This window comes from Zootoca vivipara, chromosome 17 (assembly GCF_963506605.1).
Source record: "Zootoca vivipara chromosome 17, rZooViv1.1, whole genome shotgun sequence".
Classification (NCBI taxonomy): domain Eukaryota; kingdom Metazoa; phylum Chordata; class Lepidosauria; order Squamata; family Lacertidae; genus Zootoca; species Zootoca vivipara.
Window position 1 is genome coordinate 26,409,463 of NC_083292.1, and position 20,529 is coordinate 26,429,991.

Sequence of the window (20,529 nt, forward strand, 5' to 3'; positions counted from 1 at the left end):
CCCTCTTGCTGCTGAAGTGACGAATCCTTTGCCCAGGGTTGGTGGTGGTGTTTGCGACCTTAATAGCCCGCTCTCATTTTCAGGAACATTCCAGGAGGATGCAAGCATATCATGCATCCCAGAACTCCAATGGCAGCTCTCTTCTTTCCAAATCTGTTTCCATGAGTGGCATTGACAGCTACCCGGCAGAAGCAGATGGTGAGTGTGGAGACTCGTGGGGGTGGGGCATTTCTAGGCATGGAACAGGAAGCAGCACCCAATCACTGCTCTCCTGGAAGTGGAATTGAAACTCTGGTTCCAGACCTCTGGAATCCAAATAACATTCTGTAGCCAAGTGGGCTGGCCCACTTTCCCCATACGTTTGTGAGGGGAAAGAGGGGGTGATTTTCACTAGGCTTGGGGGAGGGTGGAAAGGGTTAAATGCTGGCTTTTGCCCTCATAGCACTCCTGATCATGATTGGCCATCCCTACTGCAGTTTAAAGGGGGGTGCAGGGGAGAAAACAATATAAAGGCTACGCTATGTGAAAAGGGAAGTGATTCTCTTTAAGTGATTCCCAACGTGGGTGGTAGTGCCACCTGGGGGGGGGGGCGGGCGGTGGGATTTCCTGAGTGGGGTGCTGGTGGTGTAAATGACTACCAGATTTTGAAAAGCTGGTATCGTTGGATCAAATTCATCAGTTTCGTTGAATTGATTAAACTAAATAGTTTTAACTAGATTTTGAATGAATGCGCAATTAATGGTTAGTGTTTTGAATTCTTTTATGTTATTATCTTCCATAGTGGGTTGTGCAAACTGCTATTCTGAACAATGTTTTTATAGGGCAAGGAGCACTGGAGGTGAGGTTATGGAACCACGGGTGTGGTGGCCTGGAAACATTTGGGAAGCATTGGGTTAAGTGATGATTCCTAGAGAGGAGAGATGGATCATAGAGAGGGAACTGGCTAGAGCAATCTATACAGGCCGTAACTGGCTAGCCAGGCTGTTGAATAAGTTGCACAATGGGTCATTACACCTGGGGAAATTGCACAGTTGTTCCACTGTGTTTTTAACAAGTAGGATTTTCTGGAGCCTGGGTTCAGCCCTAGGCATGCAGAGTGGATGTTCTACCACTGAGCCTCAGTCTAGCCGCTCATCGTTGCTACCTCTGTGGGGTTCTTGCATGTTCAAACACCAAAACAGACCAAGAGCAGGTGGTGTCTGAAGGACCACCTGCTCTCTCAGGTGAAGCCTTCCCTCCAGTTAAGACTCTCTTCTGAGATGAGGTCTTCATCCAGCTGCCAACTGCCAACTGCCTTTGAAAGTCAGGTGGGGTTGTGACTGGAGAGGGGGTTGCTCTCTGCAATTCCACTCCACCTCTGCAATTCCCTGTCCAGGCAGATGCCCCTGTTGTTGTTCCCTGTTCTGTACTGCTGGGGTTTTAACCAGTAATTAACTTCTGCAGTTTCGCTCTGCTTATGCTGCTGCTTTAGTTGTAGGGCTTCCAGATGGAGATAGATAGATAGTTTATTACGGCCATAGGCCCATATTCAATACCAATATACATTGTACAACAAAGCAAATATGACAAAATAAAATTAATAAAATTAAAATACATATCTAAAATCATAAATTTCTAAATTCCATTAAAATAAGAGCAATACAGCACTTAAAATATCAGATTATCACTATAAATCAGTATTATATAAGCGAGATCAATAATCATAAAGTAATCTATTTTTCCTCTTATAAGCTAAGACTGTAATCAGAAACCTGGCAACAAAAAGGGACCTACTCGGATCAGAATCTTGCAGTAAATGTGTTAACTGTGTTTCCAAGGAGTCAGCCGAGGTTTCCAATAATAAAGGGGACAAAAATCTGGTCCGTGAAACTGAATGCATTCTGCAGTTTCGCTCTGCTTATGCTGCTGCTTTAGTTGTAGGGCTTCCAGATGGAGGTTTATGGTGTGATGGGGGCTGCTCATACGTGCAAGTTTTTTGTATTTTTTTGCAGTCCCCAGGCACCATTATTGGCATAAAAATGCCAGTCCAAATCCCCCCTCCCTAAAAACCTGGATTTATCTTTTGTATGAAAATCCAATATTCAAAAAACTTGTTTTTAAAGTATTAAGAAACAAAGAATCAGAAATGTAAACTGTAAAGTGTGACTGACCAGAAGGTCAAAAGTATAAAAACTGACCAGAAGGTCAAAAGTATCAAAATACAACACAGCCCCAAATGGATAATAAAATATTAACTCATGCAAAGATCCCTTTTACAGATAATAAAGACATGTAAAAATAAAAGTATTATCCACCTGTGAGTTCCATTATTATTAAGAATAAAGGTTCTACAGTATAGTCTTAAATGGGGCAGACATTTGCGTATACTGGTAGCTCTGGGTGACCATGTGCCTCAATATTTGTATAAGAAGAGGGGGGGAAACTTATTTTAATTTTTGTTGGAAGCCGCCCAGAGTGGCTGGGGAGGCCCAGCCAGATGGGTGGGGTACAAATAAATTATTATTATTATTATTATTATTATTATTATTATTATTGCAAACAAGCCCTGTGCGATGATAATGCCAAGGTTGCAGGTTTGATCCCCATATGGGACAGCTGCATATTCTTGCGTTTCTGGGGCTTGAACTTTACAATTCTATGTTTCTATGATATCTCAACAACTCATTTGCAGTATTAAGATCTGCCCCCCCATCTGGAATCACACTCCTTGTAGCTGTCAGTTTTGTTTTCAGGGTTTTTATTGTTGATATTTCACTGTTGTGATTTTAAAGCAGGTAACAGATGAGGACTTTCTGAAGTAGGAAAGTGTCATTCAAGTACAGTAGATAAAATATGTCTCTTCTTCCTTCCCTTGCCAGGGATCTCCCTTTATGGTGACACTGTGAGCCTGTCCAATGGGTGAGTCACACTTCTTGCCCTTCAGATATGACTGAGGGGTGGTGGGATTTGGGCTCGTAGCTCAGCTCCTGACCTGGGAGGCCTTGATCTCAAGGGGAATGGCAGCATTGTTTGGCTGATATGGCCGCACTTGCACGACTGCTCTGCTCAAATGTGTAATCCAACTTTTCCATAACAGGTCTAACTTTGAAGGGGAGAATCGTAGCTGTTTATTTATCACTAATGCTAAATCTTCCCCACCGAGGGTCCCTTGATGCTCCAGGAAAACCTCCTTCTCCCCTACCCTCTAGGGATCACTGGCAGCAGTTTTATTTTTAGAGGTCTGCAGGCAGTAGGCTTGGGGTGGGGAGGATACAACAAAGAAAGCAACCAGGGATGTGTGTAGGCCAAGTACTTTAGGGTAGACCTGGAGAGCTAGTGATGCAGCCCTCCTTTGAAACCTACACTTCTCTGAATTTTGCAATGTACAGTGGTTCTCCAGCCAAGTCATGTGTACAAAAGTGCATATACTGGGGTAAAGCCTACATATAAATGTGCACGTTAGTGAAAATCATGTACAAAAATGCATGCCCAGACCCTGATCTATGTGTAAGAATCCCCCCAATCTGTTTTATAAAATAAAACAGTGTGGTGCAGTGGTTAGAGTGCCAGGCTAGGACCTGGAAGAAAGCAGGGTTCAAATCCCCTCAGCCATGAAGCTCACTGGGCGTGACCTTGGGTGACAGGGGGGGGAATTGCCACTCCCACTACAAAATCTAGTTGCTGAGCCAGTTAAGAGCCAGTATGGCATAGTGGTTGGAGTGTTGGACTAGGACCTGAGAGATGGGGGTTCAAATCCTCACTTGGCTATGAAGCTCACTATGTGGCCATGGGACTGTCACTCCTCTCAGCCGTATTACCTACCTTGCGGGGTTGCTGTGAATATTAAAAGAGGGGAAGAACCATATACAGTATGCCATCTTGAGCTCCTTGGAGAAAAATATGTTCTGTGAGCTGCCCTGAGACCTCCGGGTATAGGGCGGTATATAAATTCAATAAAAAATAAAAATATGGGATAGAAGGGCATTAAATAGATAAATAAAGGTAAAGGTAAAGGGACCCCTGACCATTAGGTCCAGTCGTATCCGACTCTGGGGATGCGCGCTCATCTCGCATTATTGGCCGAGGGAGCCGGCGTATAGCTTCCAGGTCATGTGGCCAGCATGACAAAGCCACTTCTGGCAAACCAGAGCAGCACATGGAAACGCCGTTTACCTGCCCGCTGTAGCGGTTCCTATTTATCTACTTGCATTTTGACATGCTTTCAAACTGCTAGGTTGGCAGGAGCTGGGACCAAGCAATGGGAGCTCACCCCGTCACAGGGATTCGAACCGCCGACCTTCTGATCAGCAAGCCCTAGGCTCAGTGGTTTAACCCACAGCGCCACCTGGGTCCCAGATAAATAGATAAATAACACTGTTTTATTGCTCTTAGGGTATATTTTTGTCTTAATGCAAATTGTTTTTCCATTGTACATAGTGAATACCACATTGAGTTTTAAAAGATAATAAATGTTTTTTTAAAAAAACCTTTTAAATCAGTGGTAGAGAATTTATGGCAAATGGACCTATCTTGTTACAGGTAGGTAGCCGTGTTGGTCTGAGTCGAAGCAAAATAAAAAAAATTCCTTCAGTAGCACCTTAAAGACCAACTAAGTTTTTATTTTGGTATGAGCTTTTGTGTGCATGCACACTTCTTCCTCCAGAGGGTCCATTTTGGCCCATCAGGCTGTTTTTCCCAAGCCACTCCCATCAGCTGACATCACTGGTGACATCAGCTGATGGGCAAGAGGGCAGGATTTAAGCTTGCATTGGATCCCAAAGCCTAGACAGTAGGGTTTAATCTCCGCTCATCTGCTGGTGAATGGAGATTAGAGATCACTGTAAGATTAGGGATTTAAAAGGACGAAGTTACTGCCAGTCTTCTCCCTCTTCCCTTCTAAGTCTGCATCTTGCTCTGATCTTAAAGGGAGCATTTTGCAAGCAAACCAGAGCATGGGAGACGCACCCACCCCTCCTTGCCTTTGCTTGCAAAAACACCTTTCTCCCTAGAGTTAAGTGGAAGAGAGAAAGAAAGGAGCACAGGCAGTCGATTCTGTATTAAAGTGCTTGGCAAATTCACCCTTTTGAAGCAACGTCCCCCTTAGAAGAACAGGATGGAGGCGACTTCAAAAGACAAGTTACAGCTTTAAGACAGACTGCTCTATAGTGAAAACAAAGTAGCACCTTAGAGACCAACTAAGTTTGTCACACTCTATAGTGGTTGCCTTTGCAAGTCTCCCTGTGTTCTTCTTTTAAACCCCCAGTACTGGGTTTAAGGGGAAAGCGTGGGAAGACCTTCAAAGCTGCATGAAGAATTTTGACAGGAGGATGCTGGCAGCTTCACCTGCCCAGCAGTCGTGTGACATCATAACAGTATCACATGATTGACAGGTCAGTGGCCTGTCAAATTTGGCCTGCAAAGCCAATCCTGATAAGGATATGGTCTTGGGAGCAAAAAAATAACTTCCCCCCTCCTGTTTTTAATGCATTAGGAAAATTGCTTTGCTAAATGTGTCTATTTGGCAAAGTCGCCTATAAAAATGTGTATATTAAGAGAAACCATAGTAAAATTATGATGGGTTTTCCTGAGGACTTTTTAATACAAACTGGAAATGTGGAGAACTGCATTTAAGATTGGGAAAACGAGAAGCAGAAAGTAATTGAAATTGACTAATCTGCCCCTCCCGAGGGGGGAGAGCTTTCTGACGCACCTCCTGAGGCATAGGCAGAATTGTAAAAGGGGGACAACTTAAAGAAGAGACAGGCACTGAACATGAGCAAATTGTACCCCAGACAACTCTTGACCATGTGTTGTTTGTTATGCTGCTTAGAGAATGACAAGATCCAAAGTGGACTTTTCACCAAATACTCGCCCCAATAAGCAAACTTGCTTGCCCTATAAAATTTAAGATTTGGATATGGAGCATGTCAACATTGGGTTAAACAAAACAGTTAAAAAAGAAGAAGCACCTAACTCAGGCCTTCCCCCGGCTGAATTGCTGTTCTTAGTTTGCAGCCAATTCACAGGAAGAGTTTTTATTAAAGCTTCGTGATTTTGTTTTATTGGTTGGTTGGTTTTATATATTCACGTTGACTGCTTAGTCTATATAAAGCAGTTTATAAATTCTTAAATCAAACAAAACATACACATTGAAAATACCTTCTGGCACAGAGGGCTTAACTTATGCTGAGGAAGGCCAAGACAAGAGATGGAGGAGAGGTCAGGGGGTTGTCCAATAAAAATCCCAGCATTCAATCACACATTATCATCACCATCCTCTCTTTAAGTTCAGATTACAGTCTCCCCCCACCTCCCACCCCAGCATTTGAGAATGTGTCCATTCTTCCCCATCACTGCCCCTGCCAATTCGTATTCCCATCTTCATTACCAGGTCACATCTGGTAGGACTTCTGCTGTTCCATAGGCTGGCTTCTTTAGGAGCTGTGTCTTGCCTTTCCAGCAGTGAGAGAGCTGGGAAGCAGAGTTCGCTCTATCAGTTCTGCTGTGGCAGCTCCACCAGGCGCCTCCTGCCCCTGAACTGTGCCAGCTGGGCACTATAGGAACAGCTGTTCAGAAACTGGTGCCTGAGTTTTGGTTTTCCTCTTCCCTCCCCGTCCCTTTTCCTTACATGCCACATTTTTTAGACTGTAAGCCTGTGGATAGGGATTGCATTTGAGCTGGTGTCGGAGCCCTTTTGGCTGAAGGGTGGGGTACAAATGTGCTAAATTTAAAAAGTTCAGTAATACTTTCCCCCAGAATATATAAAGGGGGTGGAGATATTGTTCCTCCTTCTCTTCATAATAGACACATAATAATATTATTACTATATATGTTATAGGGGGACCCAGGTGGCGCTGTGGGTTAAACCACAGAGTCTAGGGCTTGCTGATCAGAAGGTCGGCGGTTCGAATCCCTGCAACAGGGTGAGCTCCCATTGCTCGGTCCCAGCTCCTGCCCACCTAGCAGTTCGAAAGCACATCAAAGTGCAAGTAGATAAATAGGGACCGCTCCGGCGGGAAGGTAAACGGTGTTTCCGTGTGCTGCTCTGGTTTGCCAGAAGCAGCTTTGTCATGCTGGCCACATGACCCGGAAGCTGTCTGCGGACCAACGCCGGCTCCCTCGGCCTATAGAGCAAGATGAGCACCGCAACCCCAGAGTTGGACACGACTGGACCTGATGGTCAGGGGCCCCTTTACCTTTTATGTTACCCCCACTTTGACTTTTGAGGCAGGCTGTAGTAGTAGTAGTAGTACTGCATTTATATCCCATCTTTTCTCCAAGGAGTTCAAGGTGATGTACATTGTTCTCCCCCTTCTCATATAATCAGCCACGATTGAGCAGGGATTTGAACCCTGGTCTCTCCCAGGTCCTAGTAGTTCAACACTCTAACCACAAAACCATTCTGGCTCTTTAATCAGTTTAATCAAAACAGATAGTATAGATAACTAACCCGATACAATACAATACAATACGAAACTCATCTGAGCATCTGCAATAAAAGACAGCAGGTAAGAATTACAAAGCAAAGTGAGGGATTATGGGAATTAAGATGTAAATAAAAAGGTGTTAACCCAGTGCTGAAAACATCATTAAGTCGGCACCAGGATTGCCTCTTGAGGGATGCTATTCCAGACCTCTTCTTTGGGATTTGCATCCTGCGCTTTCAGTAAGGAAGGCACTTGGATCAGGGTCTCAGCATAAAATCTGAGGGTGCCAGCAAGCTGGAATGGGCACAAGGGTGTGCTTTCAGGAATTTGGATGCCAAGCCACTTAAGGGCTTTAAAGGGAAGCACCAAGGCTTTAAACTGGGTTTTTTTTTATGATCGGAGTGATGAGCTCAAATATGAGGGTAGCAGTGAAAGAGCCTTGGCAGTTGGTTCCTGTACTAATGGAAGTCCTTTTCAGGAGAGACCCCAAGATGGGAACAGAGGGGAGCCTCTCTGCCTGTGAGAGGTTCTGGGGCACTGAAATCTCTGCTCATGGCCCAGGTGATGATGTGCAGCCCTGCCTCTTTTCTGCTCGCTGCTAGTGGAGCTTAAGCAAACAGTGATGCTTCTGTGCTGCCTCTCCCCAGCCGGGAATAGGAGCAGCCACCCTCTGAGGTCACTGGGGGCCGCCAAGGGAGCTGGCCCCTCCCTACTTCCTGGCCTAGAAACAATAACAACAAAAAGGGGGATTGTTTGGCTTGGGTACCAGTGAGCGAGTGAGTGTGTGCTTGTTTTGCTACCTTCCTCCTTTCTCACTTTTTCCATGCTTTCAGCTTCGGCGCTGGGAGCTGCGGGTGGCTGGACGCCACCACGGTGGAGGCCGAAGACCAGGTGCACCCGCAGAGGGAGGGGACCACCCTGGGGCGGACCCTCAGCTTCTTAAAGAAGATGACTGGGAAGTCAAAGGTAGGGCCTTGGAAGTTTTCAGTTTGATTTAATTGCTGTGTCTTTCATCCATGTAAAACTGATCCTGTATAAGCATCGATTTGTACACAACCTCCAAATCTCTCCGGTTTAACAGCTTAATGCCTACAGTAATGAAAATTAATTGTTTTCATCAGTTTCCCAATGTGGGTTTCCCTGCCCCCCCCCCCAAATAAACCCCTGAACAAAGTGCTCACAGTTCTCTCAGTATCTCTTTTTTCTTTCGGTGAATATTTCTTATTTCATTTTATAGTGTATATAAAACAAAGAAAACTGTTATAACAGATGAAAATCAAAAGAGGAAAAGCAAACTATAAAATAAGCATGTAAAATGAGTACTGTACAGTTGCAAGTGTGTTAAAATAACAAAGTCCAAGTAAACAATATCATCATTATCTAATTATCAAGTATAGTTCCAGATTTGCCAGGCTTGCGAAAGGGTTGCCTTGAAAATGATGGTTCCATTGTATACGTAACACCAGAATGTCAAACCATATAAAAAGCAGGGTGGATTTGATTTAAATCAAACTGATTTAAATCACGATTTAAATCACGATTTAAATCCCTAGTCAGTAAGGCTTGATTTAAATCATAGTTGATTTAAATCATAAAGACTAATTCTTGCTGGTATAACTTTATTATGCAAGTAGATGAAGATTTTTAGAATAACAACTTTTCATATTGGTTTTTTATCCCCAGTTTAATAGGTTAATCATTCATATTTGGACAACTTTACTGTTGTACTTAGGAAGGAGAAAAATAATCATTACCTTAATAATAACAATTTAAATAGATTTATTCAACTGAAACAATAACATTTCAGCAAATGTTATTTGCTTAAACAAACATCCATGTTTGTTAACTAATTTGGCTAAACAAAAACAATATATATATATTTTAAGAAACTTAGACTGTCAGCCCAGCCTACACATGAAAAACTTAAATACTGTCCAAACAATCAGAAAAATATTGTTTCTATTCTATTCACTGAACTTCTTGAAACTTAGCACTGAAGGGGTTGCTTCTGTATTCATAGGTTTGTAGAACAATAGGATTAAGGTCTTTTTCTCAACTCTGTTCATGTTATAACATTTTTGCTGTGAAGAAGAGGCATGTGATCTCTGTTGAGTCAAATTCAGTTTTGAGAACTGCAAAAGTAAACCAAGCACCTGTGATAATATCTTGTAGGCAGAGAAACTGCCCAATAATCTTACAAAAACCTCTGGAAGAGGTGAATGGATTAATGGAATTTATTTACCCCATAAATTAAACATATACAACCTTATACTACATAATTAAAAAAACTAATCTTTATTTCATGATGGAATAACCTTTGGATGGTAATATTCTTTCCTCAAAAAGCATTTTATTTAAAAAAATCCAATTTAAAGCAAAAAAATCGATTTAAATCAAAAAAATCCGATTTAAATCAAAAAAATCCGATTTAAATCAAAAAAATCCGATTTTTTTGATTTTTTTTAAAAAAATCATTGATTTTTATCCACCCTGATAAAAAGTGTATGGAGCTACTAGTCCTTGTCAAAATTTCAGATTATGCGTATATTCCAGAGTTAATGGGACCAGCTGTCCAATGTAAGATTTTGGGTTGTTTTCCATTTCCATTGAGATCTCATTTTCTCTTTGTCTTGTTAACCGATAAGCATCTTCATCTTTGCAGTTCCTTAAACCCTCCTGTTAACTTCAGGCATTGGTAATTTGCTTCTTAAAACACAGTGCCTTAGGGCCAAACTAGATATGCCCCCCCAAAAAAAACCTACTTTTTTTAAAGCAATAGTAGCCTGGGATATGTGTGTGAGCCACAATGTTGAGGGGTGGTGGTTTTCACTCTCCAGCATTGTTTTCAGAATGGAAAAGTCCTCACTCCTCCCTAAGCTGATACATGCCCTACAAGTCTCCCCATCACATGTTGGCTGTTTTTTATATTGCTTAGCTCTTAAAAAAAAAGAAATGATTTGGGCTCTGAAAGTGTGCTTTTGATACTCCATAACAATTTGATAACACGTATTTGAACATCCAGGTGAAATTGTGCATTACTTGCCCAATAGTGTGTGTGTGTGTGTGTGTGTGTATGTCCCCCCCCCCCATTTTCATCTCACTTTGGGTCTACTAAACTTCCAATGTGGCCTCTCAATTTGCTTTCATGTATTAATTTAAATTTGTTGGTGCTTATAGATTCTTACTGGGGGGGGTGGGGAGTGCTAGTGTCTTTCTCCTTTATTCTGGGTATTTTTACATTGGACTTTTCCGCTTTGTTTCCGTGCTAGCACTTAAAGCAGATCCTACTGATCCCCACCCCCGCCTCCTATTTGGAATTACCGTACCAGTGCAATCCTAACCCCTGGTCCCTGCCTTTGGAGGAAATTAGGATATGGCAGAGCCCCTGCTGGGGGCTTAGCACTGGCAGGCCACTCACTAGTGTAAAAAGGCAGAAACTACCGCTGCAGGCTTCAGGTTCCTTGAGGGGCCTGATCCTGGAGCTGGTGCAGCAGAAACGAAGGTGTGGGAAAACCTGCTGACTCCTTCCTCCTTGGCCAGCAGAAGGGCTGAGGTTTGTTCTGCCTGCTGTTAAGTAGAGACTTCATGAAACGCACCACCCTTAAGCAGGCCACAGTCCCCAGTAGTCTGTGTGTTGGGCTTTGATTACCTTTGAACTGGGAGAACAGCACTATGTACCTGCTGTGTCTCACGCTCCCAAAGTTTAGGCTCTGACACAATGTGAGCCCTGGTTCGCAGTGATTGTTGTTATTATTAAGCATCATAATTACATTTATAACCATGACTTAATAATTATAAAGGTAAAGGGACCCCTGACCATTAGGTCCAGTCGTGGGGTTGCGGCGCTCATCTCGCATTATTGGCCGAGGGAGCCGGTGTATAGCTTCCGGGTCATGTGGCCAGCATGACAAAGCCGCTTCTGGCGAACCAGAGCGGCACATGGAAACGCCGTTTACCTTCCCGCTGTAGTGGTACCTATTTATCTACTTGCATTTTGACGTGCTTTCGAACTGCTAGGTTGGCAGGAGCTGGGACCAAGCAACGGGAGCTCACCCCGTCGCAGGGATTCGAACCGCCGACCTTCTGATCAGCAAGTCCTAGGCTCAGTGGTTTAACCACAGCGCCACCTGACTTAATAATTATAGTTAATAATAATTAATTTATATGCCACTTGTATGTCAAAATTTGAGAGCCAGTGTGGTGGTGTAGTGGTTAGAGTGTTGGAGTAGGACCTGGTCAAGACGAAGATTTAAGCCCCCACTGAACCAGGAAGCTCAACAGGTGACCCCCAGGCCAGTCACTCAGCTAACCTACCTCACAGGGTTGCTGCAAGGATAAAATGGGGAGATGGAGAACTATGGGCATGCCTCCTTGAGCTCCTTGGAGATAAAGGTGGAATATAAATGCAAAAAAAAAGGCTTCTAAGCAGTTTACAATTATAGAATCAATCTTTAATTAAAATGCACAGTAACATCCTTAATTACAATGCACAATAAAACAAAAAAATTATAAAGCATTGCAATTAAAACAGAATAATAAAACCAGAAATTCATGTCCGGGGTATTGCTTTCCTAAACAGGTGTGCCTTCATCAATCAGTGGGTTGCCAACACTGATGGGGGCCTGTCCTATTTTATTTAAAAATTGTATGTGGCCTTTAAAAAATATAGTTGTATTTGGGTTTGCTTTGACAGGAATTAATTGTGCAATGTTCACTGCTGCAGCCTGCACCATTCTGCAAACCCTGCTGTTCTCTGATGTGTCCTTCTCTCCCCACTGCTCCCAGAGCATGCCTTTGGGCCCCTGAGTGATTCCTAGCTTTGGTGTGTGTGTAGATCAGCCTAATTACGTCACCTATCACTGTTTGGACAATCTCAATTAACACTTTCTGTCAATTTGATTATATTTGGGAGAGCCTTTTCATCATTTTATAATTGCAATAAAAAGCATTGCAGGAGCACAGCTGCTAAATCTATAGCTTTTCATGCAGCTTGAGGGCTCCTTGCAAAAAGATCCTCTGTTCCAACTATTTTGCTACTCTCCGGAGGCACAGGCTACACAAGTAGGAACAAGTCTTTCTCATAGTGACTTCAAACTGACTAAGATCTCTGAGCATTTATACTTAACCAGACTCGGGGCGGGTGAAAGAGTGGCAAAACTGTTCAAGAGGTGGTGCTGTTTCCCCACTTTGAAGATGAGCAAAGTCTACCATTTTGGCCAGTTCTATAGTAATTTTAAAAAAGAAAACGTGCAAAGTGTTTTGCAGTTTTTATTTGGTTCCCTACTCATCCACCACAACTATCTTCTAAGTCTACATCACCGAGGGCCAAAAGGCACCTTATATGTTCAGCAGTACATAATAACTTCTCTCCTACTCCCCGCTTTTAAAACTAAACTGGAAGCAGCACTTGAGACTTCATGTTTTAGAGAAGCTGCCTTGCACCACATCAGACCATTCACCCACTCAGCCTGGTGTTATTTACTCAGACCTGCAGGGCCTCTCCAGAGGGGGTGTTGGGCAGAAAAATAGTCTTTTCCAGCACCTGTTCCCTTGAGACGCTAGGGGTTGAACCCAGGACATTTTTGCATGCAATGCCAATGTTGTGCCACTAAGGTATGACTCCCGCCCCTCACCTTTCCCTAGTTGGAGGGATGGGGAGGTGAATGGAGATGGCTGCTTAACCTTTTTCCTTACATGAGTGTAGCCAAGATTTTTTGTGGGGGCAGGGCTTTTTTGTGGGGGGGGGGGCAGAACAGATGTGATTGGTCAGTTAAATATTTCTGTTGTTTTACTTGATCTCGGCCCATGCTTCTGGCTGTTTTTGCCATCAAAATTTTGCGCCGGCTGCAGTTTCCAAACCTAAAGGCAGCCCCACATATAGCACATTGCAGTAGTCCAACCTAGGCATTACCAGAGCATAGGTAACAGACATTAGGCTATCCCTTTCCAGAAAGGAGCACAGCTGGGCCAGCAGTCAAAGCTGATGGAAGGCACTTCATCAACTGCGGCCACTAGAGTTTCAAGCGACAGCAAAGGATTCAGAAGTACCCCTGAGCTATATGCCTGCTCCTTCAGAGGGCTTGTAACCCTATCAAGAGCAGGGTATCTCTATCAGACAGACCACCCGCTACCAGTGTCTCACTCATGAGTGGTTTAAGCAGGTGGGACAGGGGAAGGTGCCGTTTTGCTTTTGCCTCAGGCGGCAAAATGTCATGTGCTATCTATGGCTTTCGACACGTGTGAGGCCCCAGCTGCACTATCCATTTAAAGCAGGACCATGCCACTTTAAACAGTCACGGCTTCCCCCAAAGAATTGTGGGAAGTGTGGTTTGTTAAGGATGCTGAGGGTTGTTAGGAGACCTCTACCCCCCACCGCTACGGAGCTACAATTCCCAGAGGCGTTTAACAGTCAGTCCCTCTTCCCAGGGAACTCTGGGAAATGGAGCTTTGTGGGGGGAATTTGGATCGGTGTGTGGGTGTCTCCTAGCCACTCTCAGCACCCTTAACAAACTGCACTTCCCAGGATTCTTGGGGGGATACTATGGAGGAAGCAGTGGCCATGGTACTGCTTTAAACAGATAGGGCAGATGGGGCCCAAGTCTGGTTCTGGACAACACATCAAACCATGGCTGAGTGCAGCAGCAGAAAGACCAGAGCAGGCACCTTCTCCTCTTTAGGAGACCCCACCTGTTTGCATATCCACACTAAATTTTGATTTGGCTTATCCTTCGGAACAAGAGGCGCTGGCCCTTCCAAAACCCTGAGCCCCTAAAACTGCCTTCTCCTCAGCTTCTTTCAGTTCCTCAAAAACTCCCTGCATCTTGTGCAACAGCCTCTGGAGTGGTGAGGTCAGAGGAAGTTCTGGCCTTTTCCTGCCTCATGCCAGGCAGAGGGGTTTGTTTACACAGCGATTAAGGACACCACCCTGGGCTTTTTCAGCCATGGCCTCTTTGGTTTGGAAGGAGCTTCCCGCCACTGTTTCCTTGGGAGCAGAGCCAGAGAAAGCGGGGCTTTCCTCACACGCTTAGGGCTAAGAGGTGGCTCTACCACAGCACAAATAGGAGGCAGATTGTGGGTGTCCGAATCAGATTCTAAGAATGCCGGGGGCAAGGGGAACAAATGTCCCTCAAGTCCATCTCCCTGTTTCCCAGCCCAGGGGGAGGGCAGGAAGGCTGCAGCTTGGACCTGTCGCTTGATGCTGGTATTTAGTGGTAGGCTCCTGTTGAATATGGAGGCTCTACTAAGCCACTATGGCTGATATAACTGTAATGGATTCTGATCTGACTGAGGAGGCCCAGCCCAGTGAGATGTTTCTCTGGCACAAGCCCCTCTAGAAGGAAAGGCTGCTGCACAAGAGATATTCTGAGAGCTACTAAGAAGGCCTTGGAGGTTGCCTAGCATGCCCATCCTGGCTGAATGCAGGATTCACAGTGCAGGATACAACCACAACATCCCTGACAGATGGCTGCCCAGACTCTGCTTAAGTACCTACAGCGAAGGAGAGCAACTCCCCCCCCCCCACTCCCAGCAGTCTGTGCCAGTATGGAACAGCTGCTACCCTTAGGAAGCTTCTCCTACAATGTGGCCAAAATCTCCTTCCGTGCAATTATCCAAGCCGCTCTTGACCCACTGTTTCTAATCCCACCCCGCGGAGCCACAGAGAACTAGTCTGCTTCTGCGTGACAGCCTTTCAGATCTGATTCAAAGATTGCAACCGTAAGATGGGTCAGGCCATTGGCTCATCTATATTGCAGCATCCTGTTCTCACAGTGGCAAAACAGGTTCATGGGGGAAACCAGCAAGGAGGAACCCAAGCCCCAGAGCCCCCTCCCTGCCTGTGGTATTCAGAGCCATTGCTGCCTCCAACAGTGGAGGTAGGACATACCTTCTGTTATAGCCTTCATGAATTTGTCTAAGCCTCTTTTAAAGCCATTTTAGGTTGGTGGCCATCATTGCCTCCCATGGGAGTGAGTTCCATAGTTTAACTCTGCGCTTCACTGGATGTCCACGAGTTCTAATGTTAGGAGAGAGGGAGAAAAACTGTGTCCATTCTCTCCATGCTGCACATATTTTTTATAAACCTTCATCACGTTGCCTCTTGCTTGCCTTTTCTCTAAACTACAAAATCCCAAATGCTACAACCTTTATTCGTAGGGTTGCCAGACTCAATAGAGGACAGGACTTCTGTGCCTTTAATTGCCCTGCTCTCTTTTGAGTCTGGAAATCTTAAAGAGAAACCAGCAGACCCTTTGCTTGTTGGAAATTAAACAAACGGTCTGCTTAGCCATCACCCACTTCCTTTTTCCTGTAAGACCAATTGCAGTCATCGTCAACAGACCAATTGCAGTCTGTTGTAAGACCAATTGCAGTCATCCTCACCTATCAGCCAATCACCCATTCCCACCACCCTTCTGAGTGATACCGCTCCCCACCATCTCACTATATATAAGGGACTGGTGACTTCTGTTTCAGTGTACTGTATCTGAAGAAGTGTGCATGCACACGAAAGCTCATACCAAAGACAAACCTAGTTGGTCTCTAAGGGCTACTGGAAGGAATTTTTTATTTTGTTTTGTTGACAATGTCCTTCCTCCTTGAAGTTCAGAGCATTTCCTTTATTTCTCCAAACTCACAAGAGGAAAGCCTGCCTAGGAATCTACAGCTTTGGGCCAAGATTATTTTCCTTCTTCATAGAGAAGTAGTTTAGCCCAGGACTCCAGATTTAATCTCAATCTTGTGCCCCTTCTCCCACTTCTGTAAGAAAGTGGGGGGTGGGGTGGGAGGATTGCCAGCCAGCTGTTTAACATGGTCAGGCCCTGCCCAGTGATGGCTTTGATGTGTAAATGCTTGCCCTCTGTGCCCCTCTAGGCTGCTTCAAAGCTTTCTTTCCCTCCTCCTTAAAGACATTTCCTAGCAATTGCATTCTTGACTGGGCTTCTGAATAGGGAGGAGAGAAAATAAGAAATCATGCACACACACACACAGTTAAGAACTTAACTTCAAATTACTAGCTTGGATCAGTCCTACTCAATTCAATAGGGACAGGCTGTGGCTGTGGCAGAGCATCTGCTTTTCAGGCAAAGGGTACCAGGGACAATACTCTGCAGCATCTCCAGGAGAGACCCCTCTCTGAGACCACGGAGAACTGCTGCCATCAGTATCGACAAAACTCCCAAGGGCCAGCTGTTTTCTTTCTTTCTTTCTTTCTTTCTTTCTTTCTTTCTTTCTTTCTTTCTTTCTTTCTTTCTTTCTTTCTTTCTTTCTTTCTTTCTTTCTTTTGCATAGCTTTTATTTTTATGTTTCAACATTACAAATCAGCATTACAAGTCAAAACATCACCAATAACATAAACAGAAAGAAGAAAAGACACATTTCTAGCTGCTGTCGCTGCGTACATTACAATGTTTCTGTCTTTTGGGCGAATTTCATCGTGGAGCATGCCCAGGAGGAATAGTTCGGGGTTCTTTTTAAAGGAATATCTAAGTTGGTTTTTTTTTCATTTCCTTATATATCATATCCCAGTATGGTTTGATTTCACTGCACCTCCACCATATATGAATATAACTACCTATCTCCTTTTGACACCTCCAGCACTTCTCATCCACTCCTTTATACATTTTGGGCCAGCTGTTTTCTGGTGTGTGTGTGTGTGTGTGTGTGTGTGGAGGGGAGGGGAGAGCTCACCGACAGAAGATTATATAAGGGTTAAAACTGGCTGCTGCTTGTAGCCTGTACACCTCAGCCCTGGTGCTAAACCTGGCGCTGCATCATTTTTTAAAATCCTTACCTGCCCCAAATGTGTCTAAGTGGTATTACAGGGCCCTTTTTTCTGGTGGCACCCTGCTTGGGGAACTCTTGATCTACTTGTCTGGCATTTACTATGCTATTATCTTTCTCAGCCCCAATAAGAAATTTTCTTTATGCCTACCTCATTTTACTCCAGTAGTTTAAAATGATTCTGGCAAGCCACCTGGGGGGCTCATAAGGTTGAAAGCTGAGATTTAAGTGGAGAAAGAATAACTTAAGTCAGGCATCCCCAAACTTCGGCCCTCCAGATGTTTTGGACTACAATTCCCATCATCCCTGACCACTGGTCCTGTTAGCTAGGGATCATGGGAGTTGTAGGCCAAAACATCTGGAGGGCCGCAGTTTGGGGATGCCTGACTTAAGTAGTAAATAAAGTAGGCAGAGTGTGCTCTTTTTGAAGCAGTAATGGCCACACTTGTGAAGTGAGCTGAACTTTCCTCATCCCATCTTCCTGTAGCTTCTCACCCTATGCATGGTAGCCCCATCTAAGCTCAGTTGACTGAAGAGAAAAATGTTGGCCAGTACAAGGGGTGAGGAAGGGGAGAGAGACTCAGGGGAAATAGCACTCGCTTCTCACAAATACCCCCTTTGCTCGAAAGCTGGGTTTGGGGGGGGGGCACCATGCCACTGTTCATGAGACTAGGGTAGACCTGCGTTGAAACAGACTTGCCATACGGTTGTGTGTACTTGAACTCTGAGCTGCCTGCTGTGATATCACAGAATGCTCAGTAATGTAGTCAGTGCATTGAGGAACAGGTGGATTAATTGCCTCGGGTAACAAAACTGCTTTGGGTTTGGTCTGCCTGGGCTCGAATTTTGCCCCAATTAGCTCCTCGCTCAATCTGGCCTTTGATACCTGCTTCAGTGTGTGAGCTCCCTTTTGCTTAACTATCCAGGGTGTCGGAGCCTGTGTGCATTCTGTGGTCGTTGTTGCCTGGGGAAGAAGGAGGGGCTGATTCATTGCTCCTTTCCTCTCCAGCTCACAGTTCCTTTCAGGAAATCTGGGACTTGTCGTTAGGAACGGATTTCTTTCCCAGCCCCAACTTGAAAGGGATCTCCAGCTGATTTGGGTTAGAAGCGGAGAAAAAAATGGGCCCAGCTGTTCCCCGCCAGTCTGGGAGGACACGGCATGCTTTGTGCGGTGATTGCATCAGGCCCTTTTGCCTGTCTTGAAGCGATCCGAATAAACAGATTTGGAGTTCAAAAGTGGCCTGTTTGCACAGGTGGTTCCTGTCCTTTGGGCTCAGCACTTTATTGCTAAAACAGAAAGGGAGAAACCTGAGCTGAGGCCGTGTTCATGACGTTTAAATCTGGGAGACTCCTATGAGGCTCTCCAAGGAGGGCCGGCCCAAGTCATATTGCTTCCTGTGGTGAAGGACAGGATGGCACCTCCCCTTATTCCATGTGCCAGATTGGCAGTTGAATTGTGTTTGATGAACGCTGGTGATGTGTCAGTGTCCTCCTGCCCTGCACTTGAGGTCAGCAGACTAGCTTAGCGAGTGCAAGGCAGGCCTGCAGCAGCACACAACTCTGCCTGGGCCTCTCGCTCAAAATACACCAGCTGAAGCGGCTGCCTCACTTTAGCCTAACAGTAGAGCCAGCCTTGTCTGCAAGAAAGCTGGCTGATCCCTGTGTTGAGCAGCTCAGACACGTTGCATCCGTCACCCACTTGAGATTCATTTTATTTACAAAAATGTGTATATACCTCTATTCTTAAGAGAAAGAAAAAAAAATCTGAGTGGCTTACAACAATTACACCTTAAAAACAGCGCAATGAAAACTATATTTAAAAAAGTTAAAATGGAAAATCAGCTATTATGGAAATATGTGTTCTTAATTTCCTGCATAAACCTGATGGAATAGAAAAGTTTTCAGCGGGTGTTTAGACGTTGACACAGAAGGTGCCTGCTAAATCTCCATTCCACATGGAGGCGGAATGAACAGGAACTCACCTGGGGACAAATGGCACTAAAGACTTAGTTCCTTTTTACTGTCAAATCAGTCTAGTCAACTCTGGGAATAACCAGCGACGCTCCTGCAGATGATCTCAGTGATCGAGATGGGATTATAAGGATTCAGGCAGACCTCGAGGTACCTTGGACCTAAGTTGCCCAGGGCTTTGAAAAAGTAATACCTTCAGCTCCTGCCAAGGAGAAGCGTTTTCCTGCAGCATCCTGGGATCAAATCCAGCACTTGACTTTGCCTCTCATTGGCACATCTGACCTCCATGCAATTCCATTGCATGCAAATGGCCTATCAGTTGACTCTGAGCAACTTGTTTTTGCATTTTTCTATCCAGCATATTTAGCTCCAGTCACTTTTAGAAGACACGATTAAGCCTAATGAAGCTTTGTCTTGGCTCTTAATATGGTGGTGTTGGTAGTTCTTCTATTACTCTACTTTTTGTCCAGTGCATAAGTTCCAGGATTTGCCTTTGGTAAACAACACTCTATCGACAGGTTTCACTTGTCTTTGAATGGAGCCACTATTAAGAGAACCCAGCTAAGCCACTAACTGGTTTCAGATGCTGGTTGTTTTTGAAGTCAAAGGATGGATTGGTGCACAACTGAGCATGTAGCCCAGCCTTTGCCAACCCTGATGCCCTCCAGTCATTTTGGACTACATTTCCCATCAGCCCCAGGCTTGCCTATTGCTCTCCCAGAGCTATAATTTTCAGAGTGGTTTAATAAATCAATCTCTCTTCACAGGGAACTCTGAGAATTTCTAGCTCTTGAGAGAGGGGAATAGGAAGGGTCTCCTAACAACTCTCACCACCCTTAACAAACAACAGCTCCCAGAATCCTTTAATGCAGTATCATAGTGCTTTAAATGTAGGGTGCGAATGTGGCCATACAGGGGCAGTCCTTGTTCTGAGCATGGAGTTTAGTGAGGTCACAAGTTGCTGGGCAGCCTTAAGAGCAGCATAGCAGGAAACAAGCATATTATCTCAGGTGTGCACAGTCCAGGGGAATGTTCTCCCACATTCATTTCCATAAGTCTTTTGCAGAAGGACCTCCCAGTAGATCACACCCCTTGTTTGTTACTGGAAAGAAGGGGTGCCATTTAGATTTTCTCCCCCAGGTTAACACTATGTCCTGGGGCACCATTGCAGAATTAATAATCCCAGGCAGAGGAGCTGAGAGGCAATTTCCCTTTTGTGGCTGTTCTCAAACTTCCTCCCTCTCTCCGCCATGTTTCTTGAGGGCTCATATGACTGGTCTCAACAATGTGGCCCATTTTTTCTTTTCCCCCCTTAAAGATATATACTGTAGATTATTAGCAAGTTAAACTGTCTGACCTGCTTGGAACAAAGTTA

The 20,529-nt window shown here is 44.6% G+C and overlaps 1 protein-coding gene across 6 annotated transcripts in view; it reads left to right on the forward strand.

Moving 5' to 3' along the window:
* Positions 1-20,529, forward strand: part of ARHGEF2 (Rho/Rac guanine nucleotide exchange factor 2) — a 136,411-nt gene that overhangs the window by 41,949 nt on the left and 73,933 nt on the right. For all 6 annotated transcript variants that reach the window (XM_060269554.1, XM_060269555.1, XM_060269553.1 and 3 more), the window contains 3 exons: positions 84-198; positions 2,859-2,898; positions 8,240-8,372. In XM_060269554.1, the coding sequence (XP_060125537.1) occupies positions 84-198; positions 2,859-2,898; positions 8,240-8,372 (288 nt within the window). The remainder of the gene's footprint in view (positions 1-83; positions 199-2,858; positions 2,899-8,239; positions 8,373-20,529) is intronic.